At 36.2% G+C, this 18,087-nt stretch overlaps 4 protein-coding genes across 5 annotated transcripts; 2 read left to right on the forward strand and 2 right to left on the reverse strand.

Annotated features, from left to right (window-relative positions):
* The first annotated feature begins 536 nt into the window (after window positions 1-536).
* LOC110937613 (pathogenesis-related genes transcriptional activator PTI6) lies at window positions 537-1,815 on the forward strand. Its single transcript, XM_022180057.2, has one exon. It carries the CDS (start codon window positions 692-694, stop codon window positions 1,682-1,684), a length of 993 nt encoding a protein of 330 aa, XP_022035749.1. The 5' UTR covers window positions 537-691; the 3' UTR covers window positions 1,685-1,815.
* A 2,763-nt stretch (window positions 1,816-4,578) lies between these two features.
* On the forward strand, window positions 4,579-7,537 carry LOC110937610 (mitochondrial carrier protein MTM1). Of its 2 annotated transcripts, none has more exons than XM_022180055.2 (10): window positions 4,579-4,921; window positions 4,993-5,062; window positions 5,161-5,283; window positions 5,867-5,926; window positions 6,011-6,181; window positions 6,263-6,362; window positions 6,701-6,795; window positions 6,916-7,065; window positions 7,150-7,208; window positions 7,299-7,537. In XM_022180055.2, the coding sequence occupies exons 1-10, from the start codon at window positions 4,911-4,913 to the stop codon at window positions 7,438-7,440; spliced, it is 981 nt and encodes a 326-aa protein (XP_022035747.1). In that variant the 5' UTR covers window positions 4,579-4,910; the 3' UTR covers window positions 7,441-7,537. The 2 variants fall into 2 exon arrangements, with proteins under 2 accessions (XP_022035747.1, XP_022035746.1); XM_022180054.2 differs by having other exon boundaries at window positions 4,580-4,921; window positions 4,988-5,062.
* Window positions 7,523-8,743, reverse strand: LOC110937612 (arabinogalactan protein 20). Its single transcript, XM_022180056.2, has 2 exons — window positions 8,539-8,743; window positions 7,523-7,760 (listed from the first exon to the last, which is right to left on the reverse strand). The coding sequence occupies exons 1-2, from the start codon at window positions 8,657-8,659 to the stop codon at window positions 7,657-7,659; spliced, it is 225 nt and encodes a 74-aa protein (XP_022035748.1). The 5' UTR covers window positions 8,660-8,743; the 3' UTR covers window positions 7,523-7,656.
* A 3,119-nt stretch (window positions 8,744-11,862) lies between these two features.
* On the reverse strand, window positions 11,863-17,564 carry LOC110937609 (tubulin gamma-1 chain). The gene is made up of 11 exons (XM_022180053.2): window positions 17,307-17,564; window positions 14,950-15,150; window positions 14,755-14,866; window positions 13,802-14,202; window positions 13,671-13,724; window positions 13,484-13,588; window positions 13,314-13,388; window positions 13,174-13,218; window positions 12,426-12,554; window positions 12,219-12,323; window positions 11,863-12,140 (listed from the first exon to the last, which is right to left on the reverse strand). The coding sequence occupies exons 1-11, from the start codon at window positions 17,433-17,435 to the stop codon at window positions 12,072-12,074; spliced, it is 1,425 nt and encodes a 474-aa protein (XP_022035745.1). The 5' UTR covers window positions 17,436-17,564; the 3' UTR covers window positions 11,863-12,071.
* Between the last annotated feature and the right edge of the window lie 523 nt (window positions 17,565-18,087).

Raw genomic sequence — 18,087 nt, forward strand, 5'->3', positions numbered from 1 at the left:
CTCTAGTTTTACTATTTGTAGCATCTACTTTATATTTTACATTTTTACTAGTTTAATAGGCAACCCTGCAAATAAATGAAACATTAACTATCATAATAAATAAAATCAAAATTACAGTAATTTAATATATATTAAATGTAAAATGCCAAAAGTTTGGTAACATAACGACGAGTTTCCTGTATTAGACTACCGCGTTACACAAATTAAAAAGCCTTGTTGTCCTATTTTAGCCAGACTATGTTGCCTTAACCGAGCTCACGCTGGCTTTAGAGTTTGGCTTATGCATTCCCCCGCAAAAACCGTATCACCGACTGCCACTTGACGGCCGTTGTGCCACCACAAGAGCTTAACACTCTCCAACGTAACACACGATGAGACGAAAACCTAGGTACTTTTGGTGCAATTAACTATTAACTATATATATAAGTTTAGAAATATAAAACATCATTAATTAGTAATTCCAATTAAATAAAATCTTACTATAAATATAAAAAAAATCCCAAAACGGAGTCTACTAAATCAAATAAAATCATAATCTTCCTACCATTTCTCCTGCTATTTACTCTCATTCAAACCTCAAACATATTGAACTTCTCCACAATCACTCTCACCACCGTTTTGCCTTCTTTTCAGGCGATTTATAATCCTATTCTTTAAACCCTTCTTCAATTCCATTTATACACATGTAAAAATGGAGCCAGATTTCTTAAACCCTTCTTCTAAATACAGAGTTAACCGTACCATCATCACAAAAGAGCAATCAGATAACAATTTATCCAAAATGGTAACCATTTCCGTCACTGATCGTGATGCAACCGACTCTTCAAGCGATGAAGATTATTACACGGGTCACCGGAAAGTTAAAAAATATGTAAGTGTGATTCAACTGGAACCAAAATGTTGTAGTGAGAAGAAAAAACAGAGTCGCCGGAAAATTGAACCGGTGGTGGGTGACCGGAAGTTTAGGGGGGTGAGGCGGCGGCAGTGGGGGCGGTGGGCGGCGGAGATTCGTGATCCGCGGCGGGGGGTTAGGGTGTGGTTGGGGACGTATGATACCGCGGAGGAAGCCGCGTTGGTTTACGATCGGAGAGCGATTGAATTACGCGGGTCGAAAGCTCAGACGAACTTTTTGCAACCGCCTACGGAGACGGTGGCGCCGGTGATTACTCCGGTGGCGGTTGCGGTGACTGATCAGTGTCCCGGGAAGGAGTTGCAGGATCTTGGGAAGGAGTTGTCGTCACCGACCTCTGTTTTACGGTTTGGTAAAACAGAGGACCCTGTTTTTTGTTACGGTAAAACAGAGGACTCTGTTTTATGTTACGGTAAAACAAAGGACTCTGTTTTTTGTTATGGTAAAACAGAGGACTCTGTTTTACGGTTCAATAAAACAGAGGACTCTGTTTTTTGTTGTGGTAAAAAAGAGGAGGTGTGTGAGACCCCGAAACCGACTGAATCGGATGAGGCAGTCGTGTTTACGAATGATTATTTTAATTATGAGTCGAATTTCGATTGTAATTTGTTTGATTTTCAGATACCGTTTGATCCGGTAATGTTGGAAGAGACTAATTTTAGGGATGAAATCGGCGTGGAATCAAGGGAATTGTTGTCGGATTTGGATGATGTTATCGAATCATCGGTGTGGGATGTTGATAGTTTCTTTGAAGATCCTTTGGGTGCAAAGTGATTGAACTAATATTTATGAGTAGTTATTAAGTTAGGATATCTGTTCATGATTAATTAACCGTTTTGATTTAGATGGTATTCGTGTAATTTGATTTAATGATGAATGGGAAATAATGGTTTAAGTTTTATAGATGACAGTTTGAAGTATATATAAGTAAATATGTTTTACTGTTTCTTGTATCATGAATGGGAAATCTGAATGTTGTTACCTCCAACTGTTTTTGTTGATTGTATCTTTGTTTTTTTTATATATTTTTATTTCAATAGGTTTGTTAACAAAAGAATACATTATAAACGTAGTAACTACCAACGTGCGAATACTATAAGATCATCACCAACGCAAGAGGCCAAGTACCTCTTCATGCAATCTCTGCTTGAAATAGGTGGTGAAACGAGAACTTTTTATTCACAGAGTCATCATAAGGTTGTTTCTTTATTGGTTTCGCTCACGCTAACACTCATTCCACAACCTAGTAAGGTCATTTGTAAGGATCTTGCCGGTTCTCTTCCTTCATTGCCTCAACCTAACTCTTCTGCTCGATGGCCACCATTCCAACCATAATCTATATCTAAAGTCTAAACCTTTGTCTATATAAGATTAATATTCAGGTAATTGTTAATTACTAAAATGTTAAGTGCTTTTAATATATAAATTTTGTAGTTTGTAACCAACCAATGTGAGTATTCTAGAAAAGTATAAAAAAGAAATATTAGTATAGTCTCATTTATTTTTTTTAATGGGAAGAAATCGCTACAAAAAGTGCTCAAAAAATCTAAAAATGGGCCAGACACTCGATGATCCATGATCGTTACAAGGCTTTTTAACTTTATGTGACGCCGAAGGGCGAAGAGTCTAGACCAGCATCCAAACTTTTTAGCTGATATAAGCTCGAGGCTTTAAGCTACACATTATTAGATTTCATAATATCATCATTTTTCTTTCATAATTTAGTTATTTATATCGTCATTTTGGTAGAAATCCACTATTTTATTTCTCAATTTTGGCTATTTCAAACTGGATTGTATTAACTAAAAAATATCAGTTAATCAACACTTATTAACTTTTAATTATTTTGCTTTGCTAAACACCGTTTTCTAGGGCTGCAAACAAACCAAACGTTAGGCGAACAGTTCGTGAACCGTTTGGTGAGAAGTTCGTTTGTGTTCGTTCGTTTATTAAACAAACGAACAAGAACAAGAAATTTCATTTGTTTAGTTAAATGAACAAACATGAACAGAGGTCGTTCGTTCGTTTATGTTCATAAACGTTTGCTAACGTGTTCGATAGTTCATTATTTTTTTTTAGTTTTTATATTTTATTTAAGTACCTTAAAATTTTGACAAATAAAATATGTAATAAGTGTCAATATATTATAGCTTCTGCTCATAAACTCTTGTTTGTGTTCGTTTGTTTCCATTTGTGTTTATGAATATTAATTTGTGCTCATTTGTGCTCATTTGTGTTCATCAACGTTCATTTTCGTTCGTTGCCTAAAATTAACAAACAAACACAAACGAACATGAAAAAGTTCATTTCCTTATCAAACGAACACGAACATAATATCTCGTTCGGTAAGTGTTCATGAACAGTTCGTGAACACATATATTTCTTAACAAACGAACACGAACAATGTCTTGTTCGTATTCGTTCGGTTCGTTTACAGCCCTACCGCTTTCATCTTCCCTCCTTGAACTAAGATGCTTTTAGCTGTCAAAATTTTGTTTGGGAAAAATACAAAGCTAGAAGTCAAACAACAAGCATACCCAGTAAATTTCATAAATATCAAAGCTATTGCTAAGGTGTGTAGATATGACTGTAAACGAATAGAATGAACACGAATAAGACCTTGTTCATGTTTGTTTATTAAGGAATGAAAATGTTCATGAACATTTACCGAACGTAAACAAACACAAACAGACGATCATTAGCACAAATTTTTAGTAACAAAAATCAACAAAATAAAAATACAACATAAAAAAAAAACTTTAAATTAACGAATGCAAACGAACATAAAGGAACACACATAAATAAACATATCATCAAGCGTTCATGAACATAAACGAATGAGCACAACATCTCTTTATGTTCGTTTGTTTAACTTACTGAACAAAATTTCTTGTTCATGTTCATTTATTAAACGAACAAACATGAATGAACTTCCCACCTATAATTTTACAAATTGTTCGCTGAAAATTCGATTTGTTTATAGCCCTAGGTATAGAGAACGTAAGATGCTGACAAATCTTACCCCATGCCTGAAGATAGAAAGACATGATAAGAATTGATTTATTTTTTATTAAGTTTTTTAAATTAGAAAATAGAATACTATTCACCAACCATATGTAACGACAAGAGGTACATCTTTAGAGGTATTGTTTACACTACTTTATGCATTATGTGGAACGAGCGCAATGATCGGATTTTCAACAACAAAAGACGGAGGCCGTAGAGATTGTAGAGAGCGTTAAATCGATGGCATATTTCTGGTTTCGTAATAGGTCTAGATACAAAGATGTTGATTGGAAAAAATGGTGTTGTTGCCCTTTGAATTGATGTTGTATTGTTTGTTCGCTCGTAGGTCCTTGCTTTGAGGGCGCTTCGAGTTGTGTTAATGAAATTCTCTTTTCAAAAAAAAACCATATGTGCCCATGACATTATAGTCTAGTGGCATCTTGGAGGTGAGATAAGACTTATGACCATTAGGTCATGAGTTCGAGTCTCACAAGGGGGGTTTTTTCCCAGATTTCTTGGGTTTCCTCCTGAATTGGTGTTTAGTCATTATAGCCTAGTGGAGATGGATATGATCGGGTGGTTCCACTGGTGGCACGATGATACTCCAGTGGTCCGTCAGTGATCCAAATTTGCCGTTCAAAAAAAAAAAAAAAAAACCATATGTAAAGACACCTTTTATTGTCTTTATGACATAAATGTTGCCAAAATCTCTGGAATATTCATAAGTTGACGTTGGCGGCTTTTGTTCCACGCTACGAATCTCCGGTCCCTTGTATCACACGCATACCTTACACCACTTTCACCATACAAACAAAACCCATTTGAGTAACACACTTTTCTTCTTTGTGGCATTTTATCAAACACTTGATCTGCATATTGTTTTCACTGGAAAAGATGAGTTCACCGTCGTCTGATTACAATTTGAGTCTATATGAGAGGGCATTATCAGCCGCGGGTGCCGCCTTTCTATCCGCAATCATCGTAAACCCTCTCGATGTCGCTAAGGTACATAAAAACCCAATTTGATCATCAGTTGGTTCAAATTATTTTGTAATTACTTAAATTTTGCAGACTAGATTGCAAGCTCAGGCTGCTGGTGTTCCATATCAGAATCTGTACTCTACATGCCACTTTGAAACAAACACAGTACATTCAGTTTTTTTTTTTTTTTTTAAATCTTGATGTCATGTAGTTAGCTAGCAATGATGAAAGTTTGATATAAGTTTGATTATTTTGTTCATCAGATGTTAGCAGCTGCAAGATGTTTTCCATCGTGCTACCGTTCATTACTCGGTGAACCGCCTTGTAGCCCACAGCCTTTTCAGTATAAGGGCACTCTAGATGTCTTTCACAAAGTTATTCAACAGGTTTGTGAGATTACAGTCTTACATTACCTGATAACATTACCTATGTAGTTAATATCACGATTTATCACCGATACATCAGTGATATATCGGTTATCGGTCCTCTACCTAGATATTATTACAAAATATCGGTCAGACTATTGATATCGATACCGATAATATCGGCGATATTGACTGATATTTGACCGATAGATCACCGATTTTCCCGATATCAGTACCTTTCTTCTTAGTTCTACCATTCGTGTTTCTTCTTATTGTTGCTATTAGTGTTTTAAGTCTTAATTGTTGGTTGTTAGTGTTTTAAGTCTTAGTCAGTTCTTGCTACAATTGTTTGTGTTTTGCAAGTTGCAAAAGGTTAATTTGTTAATGGTAGGAGAGTATATTGAATTGTTAGTGTTAAGTTGCTATATATATAAATTTACCATTGTACTAAAATTATCGATATCTCAGCGCGATAACCAATATCTCAAATATCGGTCCTTGACCGATATCCAATATATTACCGCATTAACTAGTTAGAATATTACATTATTACCGCATACAACTGGTTTTTTTTTTCAAAAATGGAGTTTATATATATGTACAGGAAGGATTTACGCGACTTTGGAGAGGGACGGGTGCGAGTTTAGCATTGGCAGTGCCTACAGTAAGTCAGTAAGTCTTTTGGTTAATTTTCGCTGTTTGGTTTTAATAGTTGAATGTTTATGGTGGCTGTATGCTTTTTTACCAGGTGGGTATCTACATGCCCTGTTATGACATTTTCAGAAACTATATGGAAGAAAGTACTAACAAAAATGCTCCAAGTATGACTCCTTATGTGCCGTTAGTTGCGGGTTCTGTTGCCCGTTCTTTGGCTTGTGTTACTTGTTACCCGGTTGAACTTGCAAGAACCCGTATGCAGGTAGTGTTACGCCTTAGTTTTAAAACATGTGACCCGTTGTAAAAAAAATTATAAATAATATTTCCTGTTGTTGAGTGATAGGCATTTAAAGATGGCCAACAAGGTACAAAGCTTCCTGGAGTGTTGAAAACACTAGTTGGAGTTGTGTATGCAGACACAAGCACAAAGAAACTCCATAGCTGTAAGTTATTTGTTTACATGGCAAAATAGGTGGCTCGGACAACAGGTAATGACGGGTTTGGTTGACCCGCCAGTCTTTTCTTTGGCTTTAATTTCATAAATTATTACTGTAATTACAAATATAACCGATTTAATAACTTGAATATTACAAACAATATAGGAAGTTGTAAACGCTTGACTGTGGAGTGAGTTTTAAACTGGAAGTTTGATCTGTTTCTTTTTTAGCTAATGTTTTAAGCTTACGTATTTGACCCGTTATAACACAATGGGTTGAAATTGCCGAATCTAGTTATATTATATTTATTTACAATAAATTGGGCGTTAATTAATCTTGTGCAGCATTTAGTAACTTTCGATTTTTATGGACTGGCCTTGGAGCACAGCTATCGCGTGACGTTCCTTTTTCTGCTGTTTGCTGGGCTACTCTTGAACCGGTAAGACTTGTAAGCTATAAACTATAAAGTTCCGTTTTTTGGTTCCTTATGACTTAAGAGCACCTAAGGATGCAAAAAAGGGTCAAAAGTGTAACCATTATTGGGTTATCGTTCCCGCAGGTCAGGAGAGGATTACTACGCATGTCTGATAATGAAAGTAGCCTTGCTTCAATTCTCGGTGCAAACTTTTCAGCGGGGTTTGTTGCAGGAAGCCTTGCGGGGGCCACTACATGTCCTTTAGATGTTGCAAAAACACGCCGTCAAATAGAGGTACCCATAACCAAATTAACCGTAAAACATGTTTACTCCAATTTGTGTTCATGTAGTAATGTGTTGTTTGACTCACGCTTTCAGAAAGATCGTGTCCGAGCATTGACAATGACCACAAGACAAACACTGGTTGAGATATGGCGGTATGTATTATATGTCCACTTTATCGATTTCAGTTTTTATATTCATTGATCACGAATTTGACAAGACGCGTGGTTATGATGATGGAACAGGGATGGAGGAATAAAGGGACTATTCACAGGAGTCAGTCCACGTGTCGCACGTGCAGGCCCATCAGTGGGGATTGTAGTATCTTTTTATGAAGTCGTGAAGTACGCCCTCTATAACAGAAGACATCAACCATGTGAAAACTAATCTAGTTGTAAATCTAAATAAAATCCAGATTTAAAGACTTTGACGATATGATTCTGTAGCCTAACTAGATAAAATACACACGTTAGATGACGGCAAAGTAGGTAGATTGATACTTGTTAGGGGCAACAATGATAAAGAAACAACTACTAAATTATCATTACATCAACGCTAAGTAATATTAATCAAACCCGTCTCTTGATCTACTAACAAGGAGATTCAAAATAGCCCATACGGAAAGGCGTCCAAGGGATGGATGAGGTAGGTTAAAAGTAACGCCACGATCATCAACGCATAAGCAACGCCCTGGTCAATAGAAGTCCCTACAACACAAACAAATGCAATTTCCATCATTCACCATTCAAATATGCAGCCAAAGATACCTAACTAATGTTGGTAAAACTCACAAACTCCAATTATCTTGTTCCATGAATAATTGGTTGTGACCATCACATGTGTTTGTATGTGCACTTAAATGAACCATCTTTATCCCCTAACTACATTTAACCACCTAAAAGCTACAATAAAGTTTAATATAGTAATATATATAGGATTCGGATCAGGGGAAAACTCCTACGAGTTGTGAAAACTTAGAGAACTTGGTATTCCTGTGCGAGTTTTGCCCCCATTTTTTTCACACCCCTCGATTAAAATGTTACAAAGACAGCCGTAAAAAAAAATACGGCCCCTTACAGCTGCGGTAAAAAGCTGATGACATCAGCATTTACGGCCATTTTTTTTAAAGTTGTTTTTTTTTGGAAATTCTGTTTTTTGAAAATACCTTGGTAAACCCGAGTTCTCAAAATTCTCACAACTCAATTAAGTTTTCATTTTATCCTGATTCTATATATATAATAACATTTGATTCATTCACATAAGAATTTTATTAACTTGTGACTATAGTAAATGAAATGCAACATTGCCAAACAATTAATCTCACAATAAATATATGAATTAGTTCAAAATCACACAAAAGACCTAATGTTTGTTTTCTTTAATATACAATGAAGAAACAGAGATCAGATCTTACAAAAACAGCAGAATAATTAAATTAAACTAAAACTACATGAATGTGTATTATATCAGAAATTAATAGTTTACCGTCGCTAGTAGGAGCAGGAGCAGGTGCGAATGATTGGGCCTCAACGCATGGAGAAACAATGCTCAACAATACCGCTAGCATCACCGCCATTGCCACCGATAGAGGTCGAATCACCGCCATTACTCAATGCAAAATGGAAAACAAACACACAGATCGAAACCCTAGAGTTGGAAATGTGTGTGTGTGTGTGTGAGAGTGGGTGTTTGCATTTTGGCAGGGGTGGTGTTTATATATGGGGAGAAGAAGAAGAAGACAGGGGGGACGGGGCTTTCCGGTAACCGGTCACGACAGAAAAATATTAAATAAATAAATAAATAAATAAATAAATAAATAAATAAATATAAACAAGTTGGTTGGTGTGTTCACTGTGTTGGGTTGGATCTAACCACAATTGGAGGGCTAAAACAATGTGCCGGCGGGTTCAAACACGTTTATCAAACACATCATTTTTTACACCTTAGGGTGTACGGTGTGGTGATCGGTAAAGGGTGGCAAACCCCTTTACCAATCGGTAAACACCACTGCCAACATGTGTTTAATCACCAAAGTTTGCCAAATCGGTGGTGGCATGCCGAATCGGTAAGGGAGGAAGGAAAGAGATAGGGGGTGTGTGGGTGGGGTCCATTTCATCTCTCAACCAATCACACTTTTTCCTTTTTTTTAAAAAAAAAAAAAGTTTACCACTTTATCAAATATCTAAACCATTGCCAACACTTTTCACCAAAGTTTAAACACTTTTCACTGATTGACATGGCGCGCTCTGATTGGCCGGTTTTTTAGTTTATCACTCCAAAGTGTTTAACCACTCCTTACACCCTTATATATGACTTTTATACGGTTTATGTATGAGTTGTATATGGCTAAACGGTCCGTATTCATTCATGTCACACAATAAAGGCCGACATGTAGACGACATGATACATATATGTGAGTCGTGTATATGGGTCATATACTTGCATAACCAAACACAGTTTGAGATTTCCTTACTAGTATACGACTCGTACATAAGTATAGGGGTCGTATATGTGTTAGGGTGTACATTTAGCCCGCGTCTATATCTATTAGATTCTATTATTTAATTTCAGTTTATTTTACTAACCGATTTTTTAAAATGGTCGGCCGGAGGGGCTTAGCGCAGTTGCTAGTGAAGTCATTCATGGTTGGGTCATGGGTGTCTCTCAGAGGTGAATCGTTTTAAGAATTTCTCAATTTAGAGATGGTTAATCACTTTAACTCGTCTTTTATTAACAGAGTTAATCGAGACAAACTAATGGTTATTCTACATCACTATCACCTCGTTAATCATTTTTCTGACAATTAATTAGTACTCACATCGTCTTTGCCTATCCGTCAAGGGAGATGGTGTTTTCAGATGTTTTTTCAAACAACGCGAGGAAGCGTTGAGGTTTTCAGATTTTTTTTTTTAAGGGTGGGACACTTCTTAGACATAGATTGAAGTATAAGTGTGTTAAAGGCATTCTCATTTTGTTACTATTTGCGTAACATACCAAGTCGTGCGGACAATGTAACTGAAGCTATGAAACATTCCTTGCTAATGTGCTATAGAGGACGCTCTTTCAGCCCTCTTAACAACAATGTTGAGTGTGGAGGCCATAGCCTCAGGGACCACCTATGTATTATTAAGAGGTATTAAGCACAACACGTGTGTATGTAGCATCGAGAGGGAGAAAGAGATCTTATGGGAGTTGAAAGAAGAGATCCTTTTCAAAATAAGAGGTTAAGTTTACTTTGTGTCTTGCTACGATTGGACCAACTCTAGTGGGCCAAGTTTGGTTTAGCATGTGGGTAACCTCCAAAAATTTATAAAAATAATTTCAAACACTTTTAGGCCTAGTGGTCGGGAGCTTTTGTTCTATTAGAGATCCAAATTTAATCCTCACTTGTCTCACTTGTGTCATTTTGGTGGATTAGGCGATGATAGATAGGTCTAGTCTCCTTACATAGGTGTTAGGTTCTATCTGGAGTACATCCGGGTTTTTGTCCCACCGTGTGTTACGCCAGAGAGTGTTTAGCTCTTGTGATGACACGTCTGTCAAGTGGCAGTCGGCGGTATGTTTCCCGAAGGAACGCCCACGCCAAACTCTGAAGCCAGCATGAGCCCTGTTAAGACATTATAGTCTGGCCGGAGTGTAGCAACGAGGCTCTCCAATTTAAGAAGTGCGATGGCCTAACACAAGAAAGTCGCGGTTCCAAGAAAAACTATAACTAAAAAACATTTTGATTTACAAGAAAGATTACAACGCTTGTCGCAATGTTGTAAAACCCTCCCAAAATACATTGTGGTGATTCAAATTGAACCCCTTTGAGAATTTAAAAATCATCATAAAATTAGTTTTAAGTATTTATATTATGGGTTAGGATCAAATACAAAGTCTCATAGAAATAAGAAGACGTAAGAAGGATATCAAACAGACGTTGATTGATCTCATTCAAGTGGCATTGAAACCGTTTTATCAAACTCTACAATATAAGATTTTAGGTTTTCACTATTGGATTTATAGCTTGTAGATTTTTAGAATTTTTGTTTATATCATTATATCTTTTATTTGATGTTGTGTCTTTTTTGCGACTCCTTGTGTCTTTTTCCTCAACATTTTGTTATATTTACGGTCCATTGTGTTTTTACACTTCTTAAATTTAGAGGATTTTTGTAAGATTACTTCACCCTTGGTATTATTCCATTTTCTATATAAATAGAACTTTAGGATTAAATGATAAAATGGCATTTCCGATAAAAAAATCAATCAAGATTGGTCCATTCTTAGATTAGTTAAAACATATTTGCGCCTATTGGTTGCTAGAAGTTACAATATTAATTAAAGTTACAAGTAACTACAAGTTTACAACTACGCCAAACTTTCAGCAGACCTAACATACTAAGTATATGGTTGGAATCGGACCAAACAAATTAAAGATCAAATGAGAAAGAAACCGAAAATAAGCCACATTTAATGGTTGTACACTTGTACCATGTGCATTAGAAAGTGTATGATATAGTTCCACAAAAAGATATACAAAGGACACCAGTATTCAAAGTCAACTTTTTAACACATCAAATTCCAAACAATAATTGATAAACTGAACCTTCTGCAACAAAAAATGTGCCTCATTCAGATTAATGTTACAGAGTTACCAATCAAAACACAAGTAGATAAGGTGGATGATGCAAAAGAACATTGGCACATGACCAGCCCTGACCTTGACCCTGACCCTAACCCACACCCACATGGGCTCATACCCAACCCCATGCCAAAAATACAGCACATTAAGGACCCACAAAACCAGTCCAGATGAGATAGTGCTGACCAAAACACATTTTCTCAATATTTCAAGCTAATATCCCACCCAACATACATACTTTTCGATGCTAAAAGTATTATCTAAGTAACTCAAAATCATACTGCAGCAACGGGTCCGTTTCTCAACAGATAGATACAATCACACATGTTTAATTACAATCACACAGTCGTGTAGTAAGCAAAAGAAATTGAACGTCTCATACTTGCCATGTTTACATTGCTAGCTTAGGATCTAATGTCCCCGTAGCATTTCCTTCCCCTGTTAGGATATGATCCGGATCCTGAAGCACGTGTGGAGCCGAGCCGTTAGCAAATATAATATTACAAAATCTTTAAAAAAAATGATGATTATGGTATACCTCCATTCCCCATTTTATATAATCTGGAGATTCACAAGCCTTATATTCATCAACCAAACTCTCAATTATATCTCTGGCCTCATCAAACTCTGATAGATCGTTGTCCTGGACAGTCAAAAAAAATCGAAGTGCATATATTTAATAATTCATGAAACGTATGTGATTGCATACAGTAATTACACATTAATATAAAACATTATAACTTACACTAAACATCGGGAAATCCCTGTACTTGTCAAGAAAAGCTTGCCGCTTTCTTAGTAGAGAATATTGACTCAAGCATTTAGAGAATAAATGTCGGATTCCAGTGTAACTTGCTAACATGAGCCCGCTGACCTAGAGTATAAAAGCACAAAACTTTTATTGTTTCATTCATTCTTACCCTCCTCAGACCCTACCTTAGCTTTGCTATTGGTGGGATTTACTGAGTATGACGATGACGATGATATTCATTCTTATATGAAATATTGAAAACTCATGATACATGTATACGATTAGTTTATCATTACACCCATTAATAATATTAATAAATAATAAAGAGTTAAATGCCATTTTAGTCCCTGTGGTTTGGGCCATTTTGCCAGTTTAGTCCAAAGGTTTCATTTTTAACCTGTGGGTCCAAAAAGGTTTCACCGTTGCCATTTTAGTCCACTGAGCTAACTCCACCCATTTTTTCTGTTAACGAGAAGATCAATTCGGTCATTTTATATGGCTGAATTGCCCTTTTAGTTAACAGAATTACATACAAAATTACCGAATTGGCCTTCTCGTTAACAGAAAAATTAGATGAAGTTAACCCAGTGGACTAAAATGGCAACTGTGAAACCTTTTTGGACCCATAGGTTAAAAATGAAACTTTTGGACTAAACTGGCAAAATGACCCAAACCACAGGGACTAAAATGGCATTTAACTCTAAAGAATATACTAATTTTCACAAGATTTATAATGTCTTACCCTGTGGGCAGTTTGAACATACGGAGACTTTCTTGAGAGAGCAACCTGTTTCACATATGATGGCAAAAAATTAATTTCAAAATAAAAGAGAAGGAAATTATTAGGCTACCATACACTTTAGACTGCTATTAAAGACATACCTGAATGCTAGCAGGGCCCCACTCAATGAAATTAACAAGCTTTCTTTCACGAATACGCTGCAAACTATCATGAACCTAATGAACCCACAAAAAAGTGTTCGAAAGTTAGAACACAAAGTAAGTGTTTCGAATCATAAAACCATAGATTCATAAAGGATGCTTTGACTCACCTGGGTAGGATCAACTTCACCCTGAATAATATTCAGTATTGATATATACTTAGCTTGACTAGCTGCTTTTGTTCTTGCATGCGACGAAACCATTATATTCTTTGTCTGCAAAATATAAAATTGATTAAACATATAACAATCCATGCTTCAGAAAAAAAATAAAAAAAAAAATTACTAGTGTTCTTGCCTGTAGAAGTCGTCTCATAACATCTAGTACGGTTGTTTTGCGAATCATATTAGCCTACAAAAAAATTACAGAAATCAGATTGCATTAAAATCATTTTCTCAAACATAATGCGACAGATTTCAAGATCTGACCTGGCGCTCTACTGTCAGTGGTGTATACCCTGTCATAAGAAAGTGGCACCTAGGCGTCGGGATCAAAGAAGCAAGAAGGCCAACCAAATCATTGTTCATATATCCGGGGTACCTTAAGGTGGTTGTACTGGCAGACATTACGGTTGAAACTAAAGAATTTGTCTGAGAAACAGAAGGATTTTGTATATGTAAACGTTCTACCGCAATCCTATTAAGTGCTGTGTTATCAAGAACAACAACACAGTCGGCGTTTAACGTAAGTCTTTTGAGAGTCAGAAGAGAATTGTACGGCTGGACCACGACGTCACTTATCTCGTTCTGGTTAGGAAATACACTGTATGTTTGTACAAGTTTTTTGCTGTAGCGATCGTTTAATGTCTCCAAAAGGTATGAACCCATTCCTACATAAGTTTGTGTATTAGAAAATAGCTGATGTCAAAAGTTTGCATACATTAGAAATAAAAACGAGTTAAATGTCATTTTCGTCCCTGAGGTTTGGCCAGTTTTGCTACTTTCATCCAAAGGTTTGTTTTTTGACATCTGGATTCAAAAGATTTAAAATCTTGCCGTTTTCATCCAGCTCGTTAACCACATCCGTTTTTTTCCATTAAGTCAGGGGTATTTTCGTCTTTTTAGTTAACTTAAAGCCAGGGCAATTCAGTCTTTTGAATACTCGTACATTATGTTGAATGCTTGTACATAAAGTGAAAAATGCCAAACCGCACTTTAAGTTAACAGAAAAGATGGAAATACTCCTGACTTAACGAAGAAAAATGGATGGAGTTAACGAGCCAGATGAAAATGGCAAGATTTCAAACCTTTTGGATCCAGATGCGAAAAACAAACCTTTGGATGAAAGTCGCAAAACTGGCCAAACCTCAGGGACGAAATGGCATATTACTCGATAATCATTATTAATAGTGGAGATGTAAGATTAGCTAATTAGTCAAGACCTGAGCCAGTTCCTCCGGCAATTGAATGACATAAAACAAACCCTTCGAGACTATCACTTCCATCTGCTTCTCTATCAATCATGTCCATCAGGTCCTCCTCAAAACTCTTACCCTGCATTGGGATCGTGATAAGAGTTCATTACTTTCTAACTGTATAGAAGAACGAAGTGTGTTCACAAGACGGTACTGTCTGACCTGATGATATCCGCTGGCCCAATTGTTTCCTGCACCGCCTCCTTCCTTTGAAGTAAATATATTCTCGTGATTATAAAGATTTCGGTATTCACCGGTTTGGATTCCATTAATCACTCTGGGTTCCAAATCCATAAGCAATGCTCGTGGTATGTAGTGTTGATCATCAGCTTGATAGAAAAACACATCTTTCCGGTCACCTCCCTGCAGCAAGTGTATTAAAATGAAGCAAGTAATTAGACAAGGTTTGATTATAACTGTTAAACTCAAAGTCATGCTCTCATACACTATACAAAGTGTAACTGTAATGTAGTCATTTGACATTACTTGCAAGTAGGGCTGCAAACGAACCGAACGTTCAGCGAACAGTTCGTGAACCGTTCGGCGGGAAGTTCGTTTATGTTCGTTCGATTAGCTTAACGAACGAACACGAACAAAAAATTTCGTTCGGTTAGCTTAGCAAACTGTTCGTGAACAACTGAATTTCCTTAACGAACGAACATGAACATAAACGTATGTTCGGTATGCGTTCGTGAACAGTTCGCAAACATGTTAATTAACGAACGAACACGAACATGGCCTTGTCCGTGTTCGTTCGGTTCGTTTACAGCCCTACTTGCAAGTTGCAACTCCCAAATGTCAAAACAACAAAAGCTTTCCAAGACAACATCTAGAGTCTAGATTAACCAAATCTGTGGTAAGAAGTTGTTAGTAGGGGTGAGCAAAAAACCGAAAAAACCAAAACGCACAAAAAAACTGAAAAATAACCAAACCGAATAACCATAAAATAAATTTTTTAATGTTAGTTATATATTGATTTAGGAATTATTAGTTTTATTCTTGAATGTTAAATATTTATAATAATAAAAATTAGCCTGTTTATTTCTATTTAAAATGATTAATCCATTGCCTGCATGAATTAACAAAACTTAACATAAAAGTTAAATGATTTTCAAAGTATGATAACAAGAAAATGTCTTAATAAGTAATAACAACTTTGGATTAACATAAAAATAGATTAGAAGTTAGGTTTATGTGAACGATATCAATTAAAAAGGTTAAACATAATAACTTAAATGTAAACATCTAAGAAAGATTATTAAAGCTTGGATTATACTTTTTATTTTTGAATCTTACGTAATTTTGTTCCAAAAACCGAACCGAACTGTTGCTAAAACCAAAAAAACCAAAACCGAATGGTTTTCAATAACCAAAAACCGAACATTTCAGTTACGGTTACAGTTTCGGTTTTACCATGAAACTAGGGCTGTAAACGAACCAAACGAACACGAACAAGGCCTTGTTCGTGTTCGTTCGTTAAGAATATTCTGTGTTCACGAACGGTTCATGAACACTTACCGAACGAGATTTTTTGTTCATGTTCGTTCGTTAAGGAAATGAATGTGTTCATGAACGGTTCACGAACACAGACAAACACAGATAAAATTGACAAAGTTCAATTGTATTTTTCGATGTGAATAATAAGAAAGAAAGGTGGAAGTAGGGTTTCCTATTTTATTTGTTTGGGTAATGAGATAAATAAGAATTAAGGAATATTAAAGGTTTAGATAAAATAAATAAATGCTAAAAGAATATTTAATGAACAACATAAGCAAACGAACATAAACGAATGTTCACGAACACGTTACCGAACGTTCATGAACGCAATTGAACGAATGATATAGTTGTTCGTGTTCGTTCATTTAACTAATCGAACAGAATTTCGTGTTCATGTTCGTTCATTAACTAAATGGACGAATGTAAACGAACTTCCCGCCGAACGGTTCACGAACTGTTCGCTGAACGTTCGGTTCGTTTACAGCCCTACATAAAACCGAACCGAACCATGCACACCCCTAGTTGTTAGTAGCCCTCTAATGAGAACTTGTAAGGTGCCCCATAGGCCCATATACATAGTTTAAACTTCAATTCCTCATATGCTCGTTAGGCGGCCTACAAATGGCCATAATAAATCCAACAAAGACTCAAAGCCATCATCATTCCTAGATACCAATGAGTAACGTTGTTACAGCCCAAATAGGAGAACTCATCCCAAAAGACTAGTATGGTTTGTGAGGGATCCAATTCGGTCTATAAATCCCACATTTGTTGCCCATACAACCGATGTGAGACAAGTCCCATACCTTGCAACGGTTCGTAGCAGCAGATAGGGAACTCCAGTACAATTAGTTCAAAGATATAAAAACTGTTGAGATATCTATCCTAACACAATATCCAAACAATTACAGCAACAAATAGAGATCGCCACTTTAGATTACATTTACAACACAAATTGTGAACTAAACCTAAAATGTAATAACATAATAAGCTTAATTTAACAACGATAGAGTATAGTTGACCTGAGTAGCGAAATCTTCAAGTATGCCGTCTTTGGAGATACCGTGCTCCAGACAAAGTTGTTTCCAGAACTCCATACCGATCTGGTTCCCGCATTGTCCAACTTGAAGTGTTATTATTTCACGAGGCATCTCCGATTATCTGTTTTTCAATTTCTAGGGTTTCGAATTCCGGTGTGTGGCGGGGACGGCGGTCGTTTAAAATAAGAGAAAAACAGTAGAAAAAAGGTTAAAGCGGGCAGGCGGGCAACCGAAGAAGAAATGCCAAACATCATAATAATCGGGTGAAGCTAACGTGCGCGCCGGTAATTTTGTGTACCAACTCATTTATTTTTATTTTTTCGAGTAAATTACAATTTTGACCCCTATGGTTGTATCACTTTTACCTTTTTAGTCTAAAAAGAATTTTTTTAACATTTGAACTCACAACGTCTTTTTTTAAACCCTTTTGGCCCCTAAAAGTAAATCGATGGGTTAGTGTTAGGGGCCAAAATGGTTAAAAAAAAGACGTTGGAGGCTCAGATGTTAAAAGATTACTTTTAGGTTAAAAGGGTAAAAGTGATATGACCACAGGGGCTAAAATCGTAATTTACTCTTTTTTTTTATTTGAAGAAAGTGATCGAATTTATTTTTTGTGTATTTTTTTGTTATTAATATTTTAATATTTTCCCACTGCCTTTTAAATATTCTAGTTTAAAATTTTATAACGATTTATGACACTTTTCAAAAATGAAAATGAATCATTCAAGGATATAGGTGGATGGTGAGGAGTGGTGGTCTGGTG

Source organism: Helianthus annuus, chromosome 4 (genome assembly GCF_002127325.2).
Source record: "Helianthus annuus cultivar XRQ/B chromosome 4, HanXRQr2.0-SUNRISE, whole genome shotgun sequence".
Taxonomy (NCBI): domain Eukaryota; kingdom Viridiplantae; phylum Streptophyta; class Magnoliopsida; order Asterales; family Asteraceae; genus Helianthus; species Helianthus annuus.

What these genes read in the sequence shown, in the direction of transcription:
- LOC110937610 (XM_022180054.2), top strand. Translation starts at nt 4,811, where the DNA reads ATGAGTTCACCGTCGTCTGATTACAATTTGAGTCTATATGAGAGGGCA. An exon ending in ACCCTCTCGATGTCGCTAAG is followed by an intron (nt 4,922 to 4,987) that starts GTACATAAAAAC and finishes TAAATTTTGCAG; the next exon opens with ACTAGATTGCAAGCTCAGGC. An exon ending in ACACTGGTTGAGATATGGCG is followed by an intron (nt 7,209 to 7,298) that starts GTATGTATTATA and finishes ATGATGGAACAG; the next exon opens with GGATGGAGGAATAAAGGGAC.
- LOC110937612 (XM_022180056.2), bottom strand. Translation starts at nt 8,659, where the DNA reads ATGGCGGTGATTCGACCTCTATCGGTGGCAATGGCGGTGATGCTAGCG. An exon ending in TCCTGCTCCTACTAGCGACG is followed by an intron (nt 7,761 to 8,538) that starts GTAAACTATTAA and finishes TTTGTGTTGTAG; the next exon opens with GGACTTCTATTGACCAGGGC.
- LOC110937613 (XM_022180057.2), top strand. Translation starts at nt 692, where the DNA reads ATGGAGCCAGATTTCTTAAACCCTTCTTCTAAATACAGAGTTAACCGT.
- LOC110937609 (XM_022180053.2), bottom strand. Translation starts at nt 17,435, where the DNA reads ATGCCTCGTGAAATAATAACACTTCAAGTTGGACAATGCGGGAACCAG. An exon ending in GGGCCAGCGGATATCATCAG is followed by an intron (nt 14,867 to 14,949) that starts GTCAGACAGTAC and finishes ATCCCAATGCAG; the next exon opens with GGTAAGAGTTTTGAGGAGGA. An exon ending in GGGGCCCTGCTAGCATTCAG is followed by an intron (nt 13,219 to 13,313) that starts GTATGTCTTTAA and finishes TATGTGAAACAG; the next exon opens with GTTGCTCTCTCAAGAAAGTC.